Source organism: Oncorhynchus mykiss, chromosome 11 (assembly GCF_057628025.1).
Source record: "Oncorhynchus mykiss isolate SJ-2025 chromosome 11, ASM5762802v1, whole genome shotgun sequence".
Classification (NCBI taxonomy): domain Eukaryota; kingdom Metazoa; phylum Chordata; class Actinopteri; order Salmoniformes; family Salmonidae; genus Oncorhynchus; species Oncorhynchus mykiss.
Genome location: NC_143032.1, coordinates 17,702,501 through 17,720,000, shown reverse-complemented (window position 1 = coordinate 17,720,000; position 17,500 = coordinate 17,702,501). Strand labels below are relative to the sequence as shown.

Here is a 17,500-nt window from a genome sequence, read left to right as displayed (position 1 = left end):
CTCTCTCTCCTTAGCGTAATCTGTCACTCTCTTGCGTGGAGTCACACTCCTTCACAGTTTTCTTCAACGCTACCAGCTTCCTGCAGCTCCCGGGAAGAGCCAACCAGGATGTAGTATCATTGGGGTTCCAGTTCCGCACGTGGAACGCTGATGGACTCCTCCTCTTCAGTAACCTTGATGATGGAACGCTTGAGATTGCCCTTGACGACGGGAAGGTTGGCGTTCACTTCAACGTGACACAGATGAAGAACACCAGGATAGACATATCATCAGGTAGAAAATAATACACACACAGACGTACACACCCATCACAGACGTTGTGTGTCTCCAATCCTGCCATCTTGGTAGCGATGATGATTGCCTCTAACAACTAATGACTAATTAGCAATAATCAGACGGCAGTATATCAAGGTCGTTCCTGTGGTTACACCGCACGTTGTTTTGATGCTGTTGTCAAGGAGGAGACACTGATGGTTCGCTAATTACATGATTGTGTGTGTAAAGTGTGAAAATATGTTGTTTTTTATACACTTGTCTGCCTTGAGAGGAGATACTTAAAAACGAAACACTAGAGACTCTAGACTGTAAGGTTAACACACTAAACCTTCCAACTCTAATGTGATCGATGAAATCTCCCTCCTTCTCTCTCTTAATTCAATTCAATAGACTTTATTGACATGGCAAGTGAAATGACTTACATTGTTAAAGTACACATATAACCGTGGTCAGACCAACAGCAATAATACAATCATTTTAAAAATGGTTGTAGTAGTAATGGAAATGATGAACATTAAAAGCAACTACAACAACAATAGTAATGACGATACAAATACATAGATGACTGAAAAGCAACATGGCATGGTATGAAAGCCCCCCAAAATACTATTGTTACATTTGCGCTTTTCACCGGCTGTGAAAGAGGCCACATATTTAGCTTTTCACACAATAAATACATTTATAGTTTCAAATTCTTTGTAATGAATGATCATTTTGGGAAAGAAAGATTCTCTTCGCTCTGAGTATTTGTCACAGTGTAATAGGAAATACAGCTCTGTCTCTACCTATAACGATTCAGGTAAGACCAGAGTGCAGACTGTGTTGAAGTAACAATGTTTGTTACAGCAACAGGGGCAGGCAAACGACAGGTCAAGGCAGGCAGGGGTCGATAATCCAGAGGTGGGGCAAAGGTACAGGTCGGCAGGTGGGCTCAGGCTCAGGGTCAGGGTCAGGGGCAGGCACAGTGGTCAGGCAGGTGGGCTCAGGGTCAGGGGCAGGCAGGCAGGCTCAGGGTCAGGGGCAGGCAGAGTGGTCAGGCAGGTGGGCTCAGGGGCAGGGGCAGGCAGGCGGGCTCAGGGTCAGGGGCAGGCAGAGTGGTCAGGCAGGCAGGCTCAGGGTCAGGGGCAGGCAGAGTGGTCAGGCAGGTGGGCTCAGGGTCAGGGGCAGGCAGGCGGGCTCAGGGTCAGGGACAGGCAGAGTGGTCAGGCAGGTGGGCTCAGAGTCAGGGGCAGGCAGAGTGGTCAGGCAGGTGGGCTCAGGGTCAGGGGCAGGCAGAGTGGTCAGGCAGGTGGGCTCAGGGTCAGGGGCAGGCAGAGTGGTCAGGCAGGTGGGCTCAGGGTCAGGGGCAGGCAGAGTGGTCAGGCAGGTGGGCTCGGAGTCAGGGCCAGGCAGAGTGGTCAGGCAGGCAGGCTCAGGGTCAGGGGAAGGCAGAGTGGTCAGGCAGGTGGGCTCAGGGGCAGGGGCAGGCAGGTGGGCTCAGGGTCAGGGGCAGGGGCAGGCAGAGTGGTCAGGCAGGCAGGCTCAGGGTCAGGGGCAGGCAGAGTGGTCAGGCAGGTGGGCTCAGGGTCAGGGGCAGGCAGGCGGGCTCAGGGTCAGGGACAGGCAGAGTGGTCAGGCAGGTGGGCTCAGAGTCAGGGGCAGGCAGAGTGGTCAGGCAGGTGGGCTCAGGGTCAGGGGCAGGCAGAGTGGTCAGGCAGGTGGGCTCAGGGTCAGGGGCAGGCAGAGTGGTCAGGCAGGTGGGCTCAGGGTCAGGGGCAGGCAGAGTGGTCAGGCAGGTGGGCTCGGAGTCAGGGCCAGGCAGAGTGGTCAGGCAGGTGGGCTCAGGGTCAGGGGCAGGCAGAGTGGTCAGGCAGGTGGGCTCAGGGTCAGGGGCAGGCAGAGTGGTCAGGCAGGTGGGCTCGGAGTCAGGGGCAGGCAGAGTACTCAGGCAGGTGGGCTCAGGGTCAGGGGCAGACAGAGTGGTCAGGCAGGTGGGCTCAGGGTCAGGGGCAGGCAGAGTGGTCAGGCAGGTGGGCTCAGGGTCAGGGGCAGGCAGAGTGGTCAGGCAGGTGGGCTCGGAGTCAGGGCCAGGCAGAGTGGCCAGGTAGGCAGGCTCAGGTTCAGGGGCAGGCAGAGTGGTCAGGCAGGTGGGCTCAGGGTCAGGGGCAGGCAGAGTGATCAGGCAGGTGGGCTCGGAGTCAGGGGCAGGCAGAGTAGTCAGGCAGGTGGGCTCAGGGTCAGGGGCAGGCAGAGTGGTCAGGCAGGTGGGCTCAGGGTCAGGGGCAGGCAGAGTGGTCAGGCAGGTGGGCTCAGGGTCAGGGGCAGGCAGAGTGGTCAGGCAGGTGGGCTCAGGGTCAGGGGCAGGCAGAGTGGTCAGGCAGGTGGGCTCAGGGTCAGGGGCAGGCAGAGTGGTCAGGCAGGTGGGCTCAGGGTCAGGGGCAGGCAGAGTGGTCAGGCAGGTGGGCTCGGAGTCAGAACAGGCAAGGATCAAAACCAGGAGGGTGAGAAAAGAGAGACTGGAAAAAGCAGAAGCTGAGACACAAAACGCTGGTTGACTTGAACGAACAAGACGAACTGGTACAGACAGATAGAAAACACAGGTATAAATACCCAGGGGATAAGTGGGGAAGATGGGCAACCCCTGGAGGGGGGTGGAGACAAGCACAAGGACAGGTGAAACAGATTAGGGCGTGACAGTACCTCTCCCCTGGAGCAGAGTGAGCACGTCCTGTCCTCTCTGTGCAGCCAGGTTTGTCTATGACAACCTGTCTCTATGACCAGGCTGTGCTCACTGAGTCTACATAGTTAGTGTTTTCCTCAGACACAGTGGTCAGATGTGCATTTCGTTACACTCACATTAACATCTGCTAACCATGTGTATGTGACCAATAAAATATGATTTGATTCGATCATCACTGTGTACCATCTGCTTAGAGACAAATAGCATTAAAGTTTACTTCGATTTTTTTGTGGTCTTTCCAATAGGTGTTATATATATATATGTATATTTGCTTTGTTATAATTTGGTTGGGCCAGATTTTCTGAGTGCTGTCCTGAGGCTCTATATGCTTGGCTTGGGTTAGTGAACTGAGCCTCAGAACCAGCTGGCTGAGAGGTTTCTTCTCTTGTTCCATCTGTTGACATTATAGGGCTGTGTGATGAAATGTTTTGGGGTCCCTTGTTTTTAGATGGTTGTATGGCTCTTTTTTTCAATTTGAATAAGGAGGGGGTATTGGCCCAATTCTGCTCTACATGTGTTATCTGGAGTTTTTATCTGCACTTGTAATATACTCTTGCAAAACTCTGCATGCAGTATTTCAATTGGATGTTTGTCCCATTTGGTCAACACATTATTGGAGAGTGGACCCCATATTTCACTGCCATATCCAGCAATTGGTTCTATAACTTCTAGGTTTTTTGTTGTTGCCAGATTCTAATTGGAATTTCGATTTTAATGTTCCTTTCAATGAAATAGAATGCTCTTCATGCTTTGTCTCTTGGCTCATTCACAGCCATGCGAAAGCTATCTGTGTTGCTGATATTTAGTCCTAGATACATGTAGTGTCCAAATATAATTTGTATTTGTGATATCCAGGTATTTGTGATATCCAGACCTCTTTTGGAATATAATTATATTCAAGGCTTTAAAGTTGACTGTCAGAGCCCAGGTCTGGCTGCAGATGATCTAGGTGCTGCTGTAACCCCTCCTTAGTAGGAGACAGCAGCACCAGGTCATCTGGATACAGTAGACACTTGATTTCAGTGTTGTGTAGGGTGAGACCAGGCAGATTCTTCTAATGTTTTTGCCAATTCATTAATGTAGATAGTTTTAGACTAATTGAGCAACTCTGTTTCACTCCATGCCACTGAGAGAAGAAGTCTGTTTGCTTGTTGGCAATTTTACACAAACATTTATTTTTTAGTGTACATTGATTTAATAACACCATATGTTGTTCCTCCAATACTGCTTTGTATTCGTTTATTTAAAACATACCTTCAAATTGAGCCAAATGCAGTTAGAGTGTGGAGAGTATAATGTGGTCTTTTGTGGTTGACTTGTTTGTCAGTTAGAGTGTGGAGAGTATAATGTGGTCTTTTGTGGTTGACTTGTTAGTCAGTTAGAGTGTGGAGAGTATAATGTGGTCTCTTGTGGTTGACTTGTTGGTCAATTAGAGTGTGGAGGGTATAATGTGGTCTTTTGTGGTTGACTTGTTAGTCAGTTAGAGTGTGGAGGGTATAATGTGGTCTCTTGTGGTTGACTTGTTGGTCAGTTAGAGTGTGGAGGGTATAATGTGGTATTTTGTGGTTGACTTGTTAGTCAGTTAGAGTGTGGAGGGTATAATGTGGTCTCTTGTGGTTGACTTGTTTGTCAGTTAGAGTGTGGAGGGTATAATGTGGTCTCTTGTGGTTGACTTGTTTGTCAGTTAGAGTGTGGAGGGTATAATGTGGTCTCTTGTGGTTGACTTGTTTGTCAGTTAGAGTGTGGAGGGTATAATTGTGCAGTGTTGTGTATTCATGGATGCCAAGGGAAGCCAGGCTTCCCCCAAAAATGTACCTAGAAAAAAATAAAATGATTTATCTTTTCATCTCTCTGTGTTTTATAATCTTCCTTCAATTCGCAAAAGGCTAAATGTACCACAACGGCGGAGGCATCCGAGCGAGCGAAACATTTCCCCTCTGTCTCTGTGTGTGTAGGCCATCTATCTGATGCCATCTGGTCATAACGAGTAATGACATTGTTCCCGCCCATAGCATTGAATGCAAGGAAAGCCAGCAAGCATTTGGCCTCCCTTTATACATGTTTTTATAAAATAATAGCCAATCAGCGTTGAGCTAAACTGTGTGAGCTCAACTGTGAATGGTCATGGCAGAGCAAAAAAAAGTGTCTAGGTAACTCCAATCAAAAAAAACTCCTATCAAAAAAAGGTGTTTGGTGTCACTCCTATCAAAAAAAGATGATTGGTGCCACTCCTATCAAAAAAAGGTGTTTGGTGTCACTCCTATCAGAAAAAGGTGTTTGGTGTCACTCCTATCAAAAAAAGATGATTGGTGCCACTCCTATCAAAAAAAGGTGTTTGGTGTCACTCCTATCAGAAAAAGGTGTTTGGTGTCACTCCTATCAGAAAAAGGTGTTTGGTGTCACTCCTATCAAAAAAAGATGATTGGTGTCACTCCTATCAAAAAAAGGTGTTTGGTGTCACTCCTATCAAAAAAAGATGATTGGTGCCACTCCTATCAAAAAAAGGTGTTTGGTGTCACTCCTATCAGAAAAAGGTGTTTGGTGTCACTCCTATCAGAAAAAGGTGTTTGGTGTCACTCCTATCAAAAAAAGGTGTTTGGTGTCACTCCTATCAAAAAAAGGTGTTTGGTGTCACTCCTATCAAAAAAAGATGATTGGTGCCACTCCTATCAGAAAAAGGTGTTTGGTGTCACTCCTATCAGAAAAAGGTGTTTGGTGTCACTCCTAACAGAAAAAGGTGTTTTGTGTCACTCCTATCAGAAAAAGGTGTTTGGTGTCACTCCTATCAGAAAAAGGTGTTTGGTGTCACTCCTAACAGAAAAAGGTGTTTGGTGTCACTCCTATCAAAAAAAGATGATTGGTGCCACTCCTATCAGAAAAAGGTGTTTGGTGTCACTCCTATCAGAAAAAGGTGTTTTGTGTCACTCCTATCAAAAAAAGGTGTTTGGTGTCACTCCTATCAAATCGCAACTAGCGCCTACGTCCTTGATAGAAACAACTTGAATTGTTGCGTTTCGTTGTGCTGGTGTCCTCTGGAGGCTATCTAGCTAGCTAGCTAAAATTGGCCCCCCATGGATGGAGATTGGGGATTTGGACTTGTGGTTTTACTTAATTATCCGTCATAGACCGTTTCGTCAACATGAAAGAGAGGAGGATGGCACTGGCTTTTCTCTATAAGTAGGGGGAGTCAACATGTTTTTTCTACTTGCATTAAGGTGCACACACACACACACACACACACACACACACACACACACACACACACACACACACACACACACACACACACACACACAGGAATCAGAACCATGGACAACCACATACTATTTAGCTTATGTTGATTGGACTAAATTGTTCTTGCTATATTTTAGTTGTCAATGTATTAGATGAAGCATATGTGATTTGATGATGTTGAAATGTTGAAGTTGAAATGGTGCTGGAATAGCGGCGGCAGCTCCTGTTTTCTTTGTAACTTGTGGTAACTCTCCGTGCTTCTAAATCATTCGATGTTAAGTAGTCATGAACTTGCTTGACGATGCTGTAGGTCATGTAACTGTTTGTTCCATGCAATATGCTCTGTGGACTTCACCGGACAGATGTTGCTCTCTGGTTCTGTGGGGAAACGAAGGTGTAGTTAAATTGTATTAAGCCTCTGTGTCTTCTTATTGTCTCTGCCTTTAGGCCTGTATACAGTATATATATATATATATATATATATTGTTTGTCAGTTAGAGTGTGGAGGGTATAAATGTGGTCTGTTGTGGTCATTTGGTAAAACTCCAATCTGATTTATCTTCAGTCCGTTATGCTCATCATGGACATGATGTAGTCTGCTATTTATGATACTGCACAGACTTTTCCCCAAGTTGCTGTTACTGCATATTCCTCTGTAATTATTTGACTCAGATTTTTCCACATTTTTATAGATTGGTATGATCAATCCTTGGTTCCAAATATCTGGGGCAATACCTGCAGTGAGGATAATTTTGAAAAGTTTGGGTATAGCCAGTTTGAACTTGTGATCTGTGTAGTTGATCATTTAATTTAAAATACCATCAGCACCACAGGCCTTTTTGGGTTGCATAGTTTTCCCAATAATTCTTGTTCTGTAATTGGGGTATCCATAGGATTCTGGTAGTCTTTGACTGCTGATGCAAAGATTTTATTTAACTAAGCAGTTCAGTTTAGAACAAATTCTTATTCACAATGACGGCCTACCAAAAGGCCTGCAGGGACGGAGGCCTGGGATTTTTTTTTAAACAACCAAAAAACAATATAAGTATAGGACAAAACACACAACAAGAGCGACAACACAACACTACACAAAGAGAGACCTATAAAACAACAACATAGCAAGGTAGCAACACAACATAACAACAACATGGTAGCAACACAACATGGTAGCAGCACAAAACATGTTGCAAACACAGTCAGAACAATACATCACACAAAGCAGCCACAACTGTCAGTAAGAGTGTCCATGATTGAGTCTTTGAATGAAGAGATTGAGATAAAACTGTTCCAGTCGCTAGCTGCAGCAAACTGAAAAGAAGAGCGACCCAAGGATGTGTGTGCTTTGGGGACCTTTAACAGAATGTGACTGGCAGAACAGCTGTTATATGTGGAGGATGAGGGATGCAGTAGATATCTCTGGTATGGGGGGAGTGAGGCCTAAGAGGGTTTTATAAATAGCCATCAACCAGTGGGTCTTGCAACGGGTATACAGAGATGACCAGTTTACAGAGGAGTATAGAGTGCAGTGATGTGTCCTATAAGGAACATTGGTGGTAAATCTGATGGCCGAATGGTAAAGAACATTTAGCCGCACGAGAGCAAGCTTACCTGCCGATCTATAAGTTATGTCTCTGTAATCTAGCATGGGTAGGATGGTCATCTGAATCAGGGTTAGTTTGTCAGCTGGGGTGAAAGAGGAGCGATTACGACCAAGTCTAGATCTAACTTTAACCTGCAGCTTTGATATGTGCTGAGAGAAGGACAGTGCACCGTCTAGCCATACTCACAAGTACTTGTATGAGGTGACTACCTCAAGCTCTAAACCCTCAGATGTAGTAATCACACCTGTGGGAAGAAGGGCATTCTTGTTACCAAACCACATGACCTTTGTTTTGGAGGTGTTCAGATCAAGGTTAAGGGTAGAGAAAGCTTGTTGGACACTAAGAAAGCTTTGTTGTAGAGCATTCAACACAAAGTCTGGGGAAGGGCCAGCGGATTTTAAACCATATAATCTGCATATATAGGGATGAGAGAGCTTCCTACTGCCTGAGCTATATTGTTGATGTAAATTGAGAAGAGCGTGGGGTCTAGGATTGAGCCTTGGGGGACTCCCTTGGTGACAGGCAGTGGCTGAGACAGCAGATTTTCTTTTCTTTTTTTAATATACTGCACTCTTTGAGAGAGGTAGTTAGCAAACCAGGCCAAAGACCCCTCAGAGACACCAATACTCCTTAGCCAGCCCACAAGAATGGAATGGTCTACCGAATCAAATGCTTTGGCCAAGTCAATAAAAATAGCAGCACAATATTTCTTAGAGTCAAGGGCAGTGGTGACTTCATTGAGGACCTTTAAGGTTGCAGTGACACATCCATAACCTGAGCGGAAACCAGATTGCATACCCGAGAGAATACTATAGACATCAAGAAAGCCAAGTTATTGACAAATCTTTTTGTTCTGGGCTCTTTCTTATATTACTGTAAATGGAGGTTTCCAAAATGATTTAGCCACCATTTTGGATTGCCAATTCATCATGATGTGGTTTGCTTAAAACTGTTTTCTCACAGAATTGGTTTGATTCTGTGTGTGTGTGTGTGTGTGTGTGTGTGTGTGTGTGTGTGTGTGTGTGTGTGTGTGTGTGTGTGTGTGTGTGTGTGTGTGTGTGTGTGTGTGTGTGTGTGTGTGTGTGTGTGTGTGTGTGTGTGTGTGTAAATTCATAAATGCATAAATGTGTGCTGTATATTGCTGTAAATAGAGGTTTGCAAAGTGATTTCTCCACCATTTTGGATAGCCAGTTCATCATGATGTGGTTTGCTTAAAACTGTTTTCTCCCAGAAGTGGTTGGATTCAATGGACTCCTCAATTACATCCAGCTGATTGTTCCTAATTCTGTTCTGAGGGTGTGTTTCTATTGCTTCAGTGTTTCCTCATAATGAAGGTGTATATTTTTGTTGTCTGGATCTCTGTGTTTTTGATTAGATTTACTGTATTTCTCAATTACTGTTTCTATCACTCTCACTCTCTCGCTCTCTCTTTCTCTCTCTCTCTGTCTCTCTCTCTCTCTCTGTCTCTCTCACTCTCTCTTTCTCTATCTTTCTCTTTCTTTCTCTCTCTCTCTCTCTCTCTCTCTCTCTCTCTCTCTCTGTCTCTCTCACTCTCTCTCTCTCACACACACTATATCTCTTTCTCTTTCTCTCTCTGAGTGTTCCCTTATACATTGATCCTGTGTGTGTGTGTGTGTGAGAGATCTAAACGTTTCCCTCTTATCTTAGTTTATTCTCCTAGGACCTGTTTTATGGCACATTACTGTAGATTGGATTGGGGATACATTGGGGATAGCATATTGCACTGTGTGTGTGTGTGTGTGTGTGTGTGTGTGTGTGTGTGTGTGTGTGTGTGTGTGTGTGTGTGTGTGTGTGTGTGTGTGTGTGTGTGCGTGCGTGTGTGTGTGTGTGTGTGTGTGTAGGGGGTCTGAGTGTGTAAATGCATAAATGTGTGCATGTGTGTATGTATGTATGCATATTGCTCAGGAACAGCTTCAGAGTCAAAAGAAATCAGGTTTAAAACCATATATATCTCCCTCTCTCTCCCTTGTATACTCACACACACACACACACACACACACACTCCAATATTTTTTCCTTTCAATTCAAGACCTCATCTTCAGTATTCTGTATGGAGCTGTGAGCCTGAAGTGAATACTATTGAGTCCTATAGATGGGGAACTGCAGCGTGGGTTCCTGTGTGAAAACTATAGATGGATAGATGGATAGGAACTGTAGCGTGGGTTCCTGTGTGAATACTGTAGATAGATAGAAGGGGAACTGTAGCGTGGGTTCCTGTGTGAAAACTATAGATGGATAGATGGATAGGAACTGTAGCGTGGGTTCCTGTGTGAATACTGTAGATAGATAGAAGGGGAACTGTAGCGTGGGTTCCTGTGTGAATACTGTAGATAGATAGAAGGGGAACTGCAGCGTGGGTTCCTGTGTGAATACTGTAGATAGATAGAAGGGGAACTGCAACATGGGTTCCTGTGTGAATACTGTAGATAGATAGAAGGGGAACTGCAACATGGGTTCCTGTGTGAATACTGTAGATAGATAGAAGGGGAACTGCAACATGGGTTCCTGTGTGAATACTGTAGATAGATAGAAGGGGAACTGCAACATGGGTTCCTGTGTGAATACTGTAGATAGATAGAAGGGGAACTGCAACATGGGTTCCTGTGTGAATACTGTAGATAGATAGAAGGGGAACTGTAGCGTGGGTTCCTGTGTGAATACTGTAGATAGATAGAAGGGGAACTACAGCGTGGGTTCCTGTGTGAATACTGTAGATAGATAGAAGGGGAACTGCAGCGTGGGTTCCTGTGTGAATACTGTAGATAGATAGATAGATAGATAGATAGATAGATAGATAGATAGATAGATAGATAGATAGATAGATAGATAGATAGATAGATAGATAGATAGATAGATAGATAGATAGATAGAAGGGGAACTGTAGCGTGGGTTCCTGTGTGAATACTGTAGATTGATAGAAGGGGAACTGCAGCGTGGGTTCCTGTGTGAATACTGTAGATAGATAGAAGGGGAACTACAGCGTGGGTTCCTGTGTGAATACTGTAGATAGATAGAAGGGGAACTGTAGCGTGGGTTCCTGTGTGAATACTGTAGATAGATAGAAGGGGAACTGCAGCGTGGGTTCCTGTGTGAATACTGTAGATAGATAGAAGGGGAACTGCAACATGGGTTCCTGTGTGAATACTGTAGATAGATAGAAGGGGAACTGCAACATGGGTTCCTGTGTGAATACTGTAGATAGATAGAAGGGGAACTGCAACATGGGTTCCTGTGTGAATACTGTAGATAGATAGAAGGGGAACTGCAACATGGGTTCCTGTGTGAATACTGTAGATAGATAGAAGGGGAACTGCAACATGGGTTCCTGTGTGAATACTGTAGATAGATAGAAGGGGAACTGTAGCGTGGGTTCCTGTGTGAATACTGTAGATAGATAGAAGGGGAACTACAGCGTGGGTTCCTGTGTGAATACTGTAGATAGATAGAAGGGGAACTGCAGCGTGGGTTCCTGTGTGAATACTGTAGATAGATAGATAGATAGATAGATAGATAGATAGATAGATAGATAGATAGATAGATAGATAGATAGATAGATAGATAGATAGATAGATAGATAGAAGGGGAACTGTAGCGTGGGTTCCTGTGTGAATACTGTAGATTGATAGAAGGGGAACTGCAGCGTGGGTTCCTGTGTGAATACTGTAGATTGATAGAAGGGGAACTACAGCGTGGGTTCCTGTGTGAATACTGTAGATAGATAGAAGGGGAACTACAGCGTGGGTTCCTGTGTGAATACTGTAGATAGATAGAAGGGGAACTGCAGTGTGGGTTCCTGTGTGAATACTGTAGATAGATAGATAGATAGATAGATAGATAGATAGATAGATAGATAGATAGATAGATAGATAGGGGAATTGCAGCGTTGCTTCCTGTCTGTCTCCTCCTGTCTCTTCCTCTCTACCCCTCCTCTCTTTCCTGCCCTCCTCTGTATGTGTGTGTGTGTGTGTGTGTGTGTGTGTGTGTGTGTGTGTGTAGCAGCAGCCTCTTTGAGCTCTGTTGGAGCTGAAAGCCCTTTCACATAGTTGACTGGACCCCAGCATGCAGTGGGCTTCTGAGACTTGACAGGGGGCCTTTACTAATTAACCACTCTGACCAGAGATGTTTGTGTGTGTGCGTGTGCGTGTGTGTGCGTGTGTGCGTGTGTGTGCGTGTGTGTGTGTGTTTTCCTTTCCTCTCATCTTCAGGTTCGGTCCTTAACGACGGCCAATGGCACACGGTGCGTCTGGTTGCTAAGGAGAACTCGGTCTTGTTGACGATCGATGGTGACGAGGCATCAGCGATCCGAACCACCACACCTATCACCATCAGGACCGGGGGAACATACCACCTGGGAGGTGAGGGGGGGGGGGGGGGGGGGGGGGTGAAATCACAGAACAACACTACATCAGAGGATATGTTCTGCATTCTTTTACTGTCCTTAGAAAATAAACATCAATTATTGTTAAATACTATACCAACATTTCATCATGTGCTTTGAACCAGACCGTGAGTTGTCTATGATACTACACATGACATATTGAACTCAGGCAGAAAAGTTTAGGACATCTGTGCTGGGGTTATTGGAGGAAAAGAAGTTCACAGGGGAACTCTAGAACTCAATACGCACACATCCCCTCCTCTGCTCTGCCTGGCTGCTCATACATTAAACATGAGACACGGAGGTTCTCATTAATCTGACTGCTGCCTCTGAAAGGACCACACTGTGTGTGTGTATGTATGTGTGTGTGTGTGTGTGTGTGTGTGTGTGTGTGTGTGTGTGTGTGTGTTTTGGATAGGTTGTTTCCTGACTGAGCTTCAATAAACCCTTCTGTCTCCTCTTTCCATATCAACACACTTGAACACACACACACACACACACTATGGCAGTTGGCCAGGTAGAGGAGAAATATAACTGACAGAAAGCCCCAGACATACTCCAGTGAGATCTAAGATCTGAGATGTGAGATGTGGCCTGATTCCAGAGGGACTTGGCTTCTCTGAAGAGATTGGCTCCATTGGTCCCATTCCATCTGCTCTGGTCCTGGGGAGTGGATGTTAGGATGGGACTCTGCTCTGGTCCTGGGGGTGGGGGGTGAATGTTAGGATGGGACTACTCTGGTCCTGGGGGGTGAATGTTAGGATGGGACTCTACTCTGGTCCTGGTGGGTGAATGTTAGGATGGGACTACTCTGGTCCTGGGGGGTGAATGTTAGGATGGGACTCTACTCTGGTCCTGGGGGGGATGAATGTTAGGATGGGACTACTCTGGTCCTGGGGGGTGAATGTTAGGATGGGACTACTCTGGTCCTGGGGGGGATGAATGTTAGGATGGGACTCTACTCTGGTCCTGGGGGGGATGAATGTTAAGATGGGATTACTCTGGTCCTGGGGGTGAATGTTAGGATGGGACTCTACTTTGGTCCTGGGGGGTGGATGTTAGGATGGGACTCTGCTCTGGTCCTGGGGGGTGAATGTTAGGATGGGACTCCTCTGGTCCTGGGGGATGAATGTTGGGATGGGACTCTACTCTGGTCCTGGGGGGTGAATGTTAGGATAGGACTCTGCTCTGGTCCTGGGGGGTGAATGTTAGGATGGGACTCTACTCGGGTCCTGGGGGGGATGAATGTTAGGATGGGACTCTACTCTGGTCCTGCTGGGTGAATGTTAGGATGGGACTCTGCTCTTGTCCTTGGGGATGAATGTTAGGATAGGACTCTACTCTGGTCCTGGGGGGTGAATGTTAGGATGGGACTCTGCTCTGGTCCTGGGGGGTGAATGTTAGGATAGGACTCTACTCTGGTCCTGGGGGGTGAATGTTAGGATAGGACTCTGGTCTGGTCCTGGGGGGTGAATGTTAGGATGGGACTGAGCTCTGGACCTGTGTGGTGAATGTTAGGATAGGACTCTGCTCTGGTCCTGGGGGGAATGAATGTTAGGATGGGACTACTCTGGTCCTGGGAGGTGAATGTTAGGATGGGACTTTACTCTGGTCCTGGGTTGTGAATGTTAGGATGGGAATCTACTCTGGTCCAGGGTGGGATGAATGTTAGATTGGGACTACTCTGGTCCTGGGGGGGAGAATGTTAGGATGGGACTACTCTGGTCCTGGGGGTGAATGTTAGGATGGGACTCTACTCTGGTCCTGGGGGGTGAATGTTAGGATTGGACCCTACTCTGGTCCTGGGGGGTGAATGTTAGGATGGGACTACTCTGGTCTTGGGGGGGGGGGGGTGAATGTTAGGATGGGACTCTACTCTGGTCCTGGGGGGTGAATGTTGGGATGGGACTACTCTCGTCCTGGGGGTGAATGTTAGGATGGGACTCTACTTTGGTCCTGGGGGGGATGAATGTTAGGAAGCGACTCTACTCTGGTCCTGGGGGGATGAATGTTTGGATGGGACTACTCTGGTCCTGGGGGTGAATGTTAGGATGGGACTCTACTCTGGTCCTGGGGGGGGATGAATGTTAGGATGGGACTCTACTCTGGTCCTGGGGGGTGAATACTAGGATGGGACTCTACTCTGGTCCTGGGGGGTGAATGTTAGGATGGGACTCTACTCTGGTCCTAGGGGGTGAATGTTAGGATGGGACTACTCTGGTCCTGGGGGGTGAATATTAGGATGGGACTCTATTCTGGTCCTGGGGGGTGAATGTTAGGATGGGACTCTACTCTGGTCCTGGGGGGGGATGAATGTTAGGATGGGACTACTCTGGTCCTGGGGGATGGATGTTAGGATGGGACTCTACTCTGGTCCTGGGGAATGGTTGAATGTTAGGATGGGACTCTACTCTGGTCCTGGGGGGGATGAATGTTAGGATGGGACTACTCTGGTCCTGGGGGGTGAATGTTAGGATGGGACTTTACTCTGGTCCTGGGGGTGAATGTTAGGATGGGACCCTACTCTGGTCCTGGGGGGTGAATGTTAGGACTGGACCCTACTCTGGTCCTGGGAGGTGAATGTTTGGATGGGACTCTACTCTGGTCCTGGGGGGTGAATGTTAGGATTGGACCCTACTCTGGTCCTGGGGGGTGAATGTTAGGATGGGACTCTACTCTGGTCCTGGGGGGTGAATGTTAGGATGGGACTCTACTCTGGTCCTGGGGGGTGAATGTAAGGATGGGAATCTACTCTGGTCCAGGAGGAGATGAATGTTAGGATGGGACTACTCTGGTCCTGGGGGGGGTGAATGTTAGGATGGGACTACTCTGGTCCTGGGGGTGAATGTTAGGATGGGACTCTACTTTGGTCCTGGGGGGGATGAATGTTAGGAAGTGACTCTACTCTGGTCCTGGGGGGGATGAATGTTAGGATGGGACTACTCTGGTCCTGGGGGTGAATGTTAGGATGGGACTCTACTCTGGTCCTGGGGGGGGGGGGGTGAATGTTAGGATGGGACTCTACTCTGGTCCTGGGGGGTGAATGTTAGGATGGGACTCTACTCTGGTCCTGGGGGGTGAATGTTAGGATGGGACTCTACTCTGGTCCTGGGGGGTGAATGTTAGGATGGGACTCTACTCTGGTCCTGGGGGGTGAATGTTAGGATGGGACTCTACCCTGGTCCTGGGGGGGATGAATGTTAGGATGGGACTACTCTGGTCCTGGGGGGTGAATGTTAGGATGGGACCCTACTCTGGTCCTGTTGGGTGAATGTTAGGATGGGACTCTACCCTGGTCCTGGGGGTGAATGTTAGGATGGGACTCTACTCTGGTCCTGGGGGGGGTGAATGTTAGGATGGGACTACTCTGGTCCTGGGGGGTGAATGTTAGGATGGGACTCTACTCTGGTCCTGGGGGGTGAATGTTAGGATGGGACTCTACCCTGGTCCTGGGGGTGAATGTTAGGACTGGACCCTACTCTGGTCCTGGGGGGTGAATGTTTGGATGGGACTCTACTCTGGTCCTGTGGGATGAATGTTAGGATTGGACCCTACTCTGGTCCTGGGGGGTGAATGTTAGGATGGGACTCTACTCTGGTCCTGGGGGGTGAATGTTAGGATGGGACTCTACCCTGGTCCTGGGGTGAATGTTAGGATGGGACTCTACTCTGGTCCTGGGGGGGGATGAATGTTAGGATGGGACTACTCTGGTCCTGGGGGGTGAATGTTAGGATGGGACTCTACTCTGGTCCTGGGGGGTGAATGTTAGGATGGGACTCTACTCTGGTCCTGGGGGGTGGATGTTTGGATGGGACTCTGCTCTGGTCCTGTGGGGTGAATGTTGGGATGGGACTCTACTCTGGTCCTGGGGGGTGGATGTTTGGATGGGACTCTGCTCTGGTCCTGGGAGGTGAATGTTTGGATGGGACTCTACTCTGGTCCTGGATGTCTGCTCTGATGCTGCTGCAGGTCAGCGGGGAATCTGATTGCAGGCTGATGGAGCCCACTGGGAATGTAGAACCAGAACCAGTACCAATGAGACTGCCCCTCTCCCTTCCTTTCTAGCTTTCTTTTTATATATTCCCTCTAGCTTTCTCTTCATGTATTCTCTCTCTCTTTCTTTATTTTTCTCTGTCATTCTTTTCTCCCTGTCTCTGTCGCTCTCTCTCTCTCTTTCTTTCTCTCTTTCTTTCTCTCTTTGGTAGGCAGTAGGAGGCAGGGGTGGAGACAGTTTAGACAGATGGTGGTGGTGACTTGAGAAACTTTTGGAAGAAATCCCATACACAAAATGAGTTCTGAAAACACACACACACAGACACACACACACACAATCACACACACCTAGACAGGTTTGCCTCAATAGTAAGTCATGTAGTGCGATGGCCATGAGGTTGATTGACATCATGTCTGACAGACTGTTACACTTGAATGATGGAGATGTCCTCTGTGTTTTATAGCTCTCCCTTTCTCCCCCTCTGCTCCCTCTCGCTCTCTTTCTTCCCCATCGCCTCTCCTCTCTCTCTCAACCCCACACCCTCACCCTCTCTTTCTATCCCCTCACTTTCTTTTTCCCCTCTCTCTCTCTCTCTCTCTCTCGCCTCTTTCTGTCTCTCAGGGTACTTCCTGCCTACCTTAGCCCCACCCACCCAGAAGTCGTTTCAGGGCTGCATGCAGGCAATTCTATTGGACGATCAGCCGGCTGATATGCATGCCGTGGAGAAAGGCATTGTGGGAGCATTTGAGAACGTCAGCTTAGACATGTGTGCCATTATAGACAGGTAAGAGACCCAAACAAACACATAGGATCTTTGGTGTTTATTTTTCAAATGTTTGATGTTTGAACTAATAATGAGGTCAGAGAGCTGATGGTCACTAGAGATATATATATATTTATTAATATTTCTCCAGACGAATACATTGTATTGTACTTCTGATTGCAGGTGGCCCACATTTTCTCAGTCATATAAATATGAAATCTCTCTCTCGAATCAATGCATCTCTGTGATGCTGAAGCTGTTACATTAAACTTTGACAACAGTTTTTGTTAATTGCATACATTTATTGAATTGATAGAATGAACGCATCAATAGTATCTATAATATCTGACTTTGGAGAGGTTGGTTTCACTTCTTACATTTTTTTTAAGGTTAACATTTGCGATACATTGGGTTGTGGAGACCACTGGTTATAGAAGCATCAGTGCCGTATTTGCACTGAGACACAAAAAGCCATGGAAAAGCATCCTTTATTTCTCATTGTTTACCTAAACAT

The 17,500-nt window shown here is 47.0% G+C and overlaps 1 protein-coding gene across 2 annotated transcripts in view; it reads left to right on the top strand.

Annotated features, from left to right (window-relative positions):
• Positions 1-17,500, top strand: part of cntnap2a (contactin associated protein 2a) — a 262,480-nt gene that overhangs the window by 123,642 nt on the left and 121,338 nt on the right. For both annotated transcript variants that reach the window (XM_036935092.2, XM_090189632.1), the window contains exons 9-11: positions 15-273; positions 12,057-12,206; positions 16,845-17,007. In XM_036935092.2, coding sequence (XP_036790987.2) covers positions 15-273; positions 12,057-12,206; positions 16,845-17,007 — 572 coding nt within the window. The remainder of the gene's footprint in view (positions 1-14; positions 274-12,056; positions 12,207-16,844; positions 17,008-17,500) is intronic.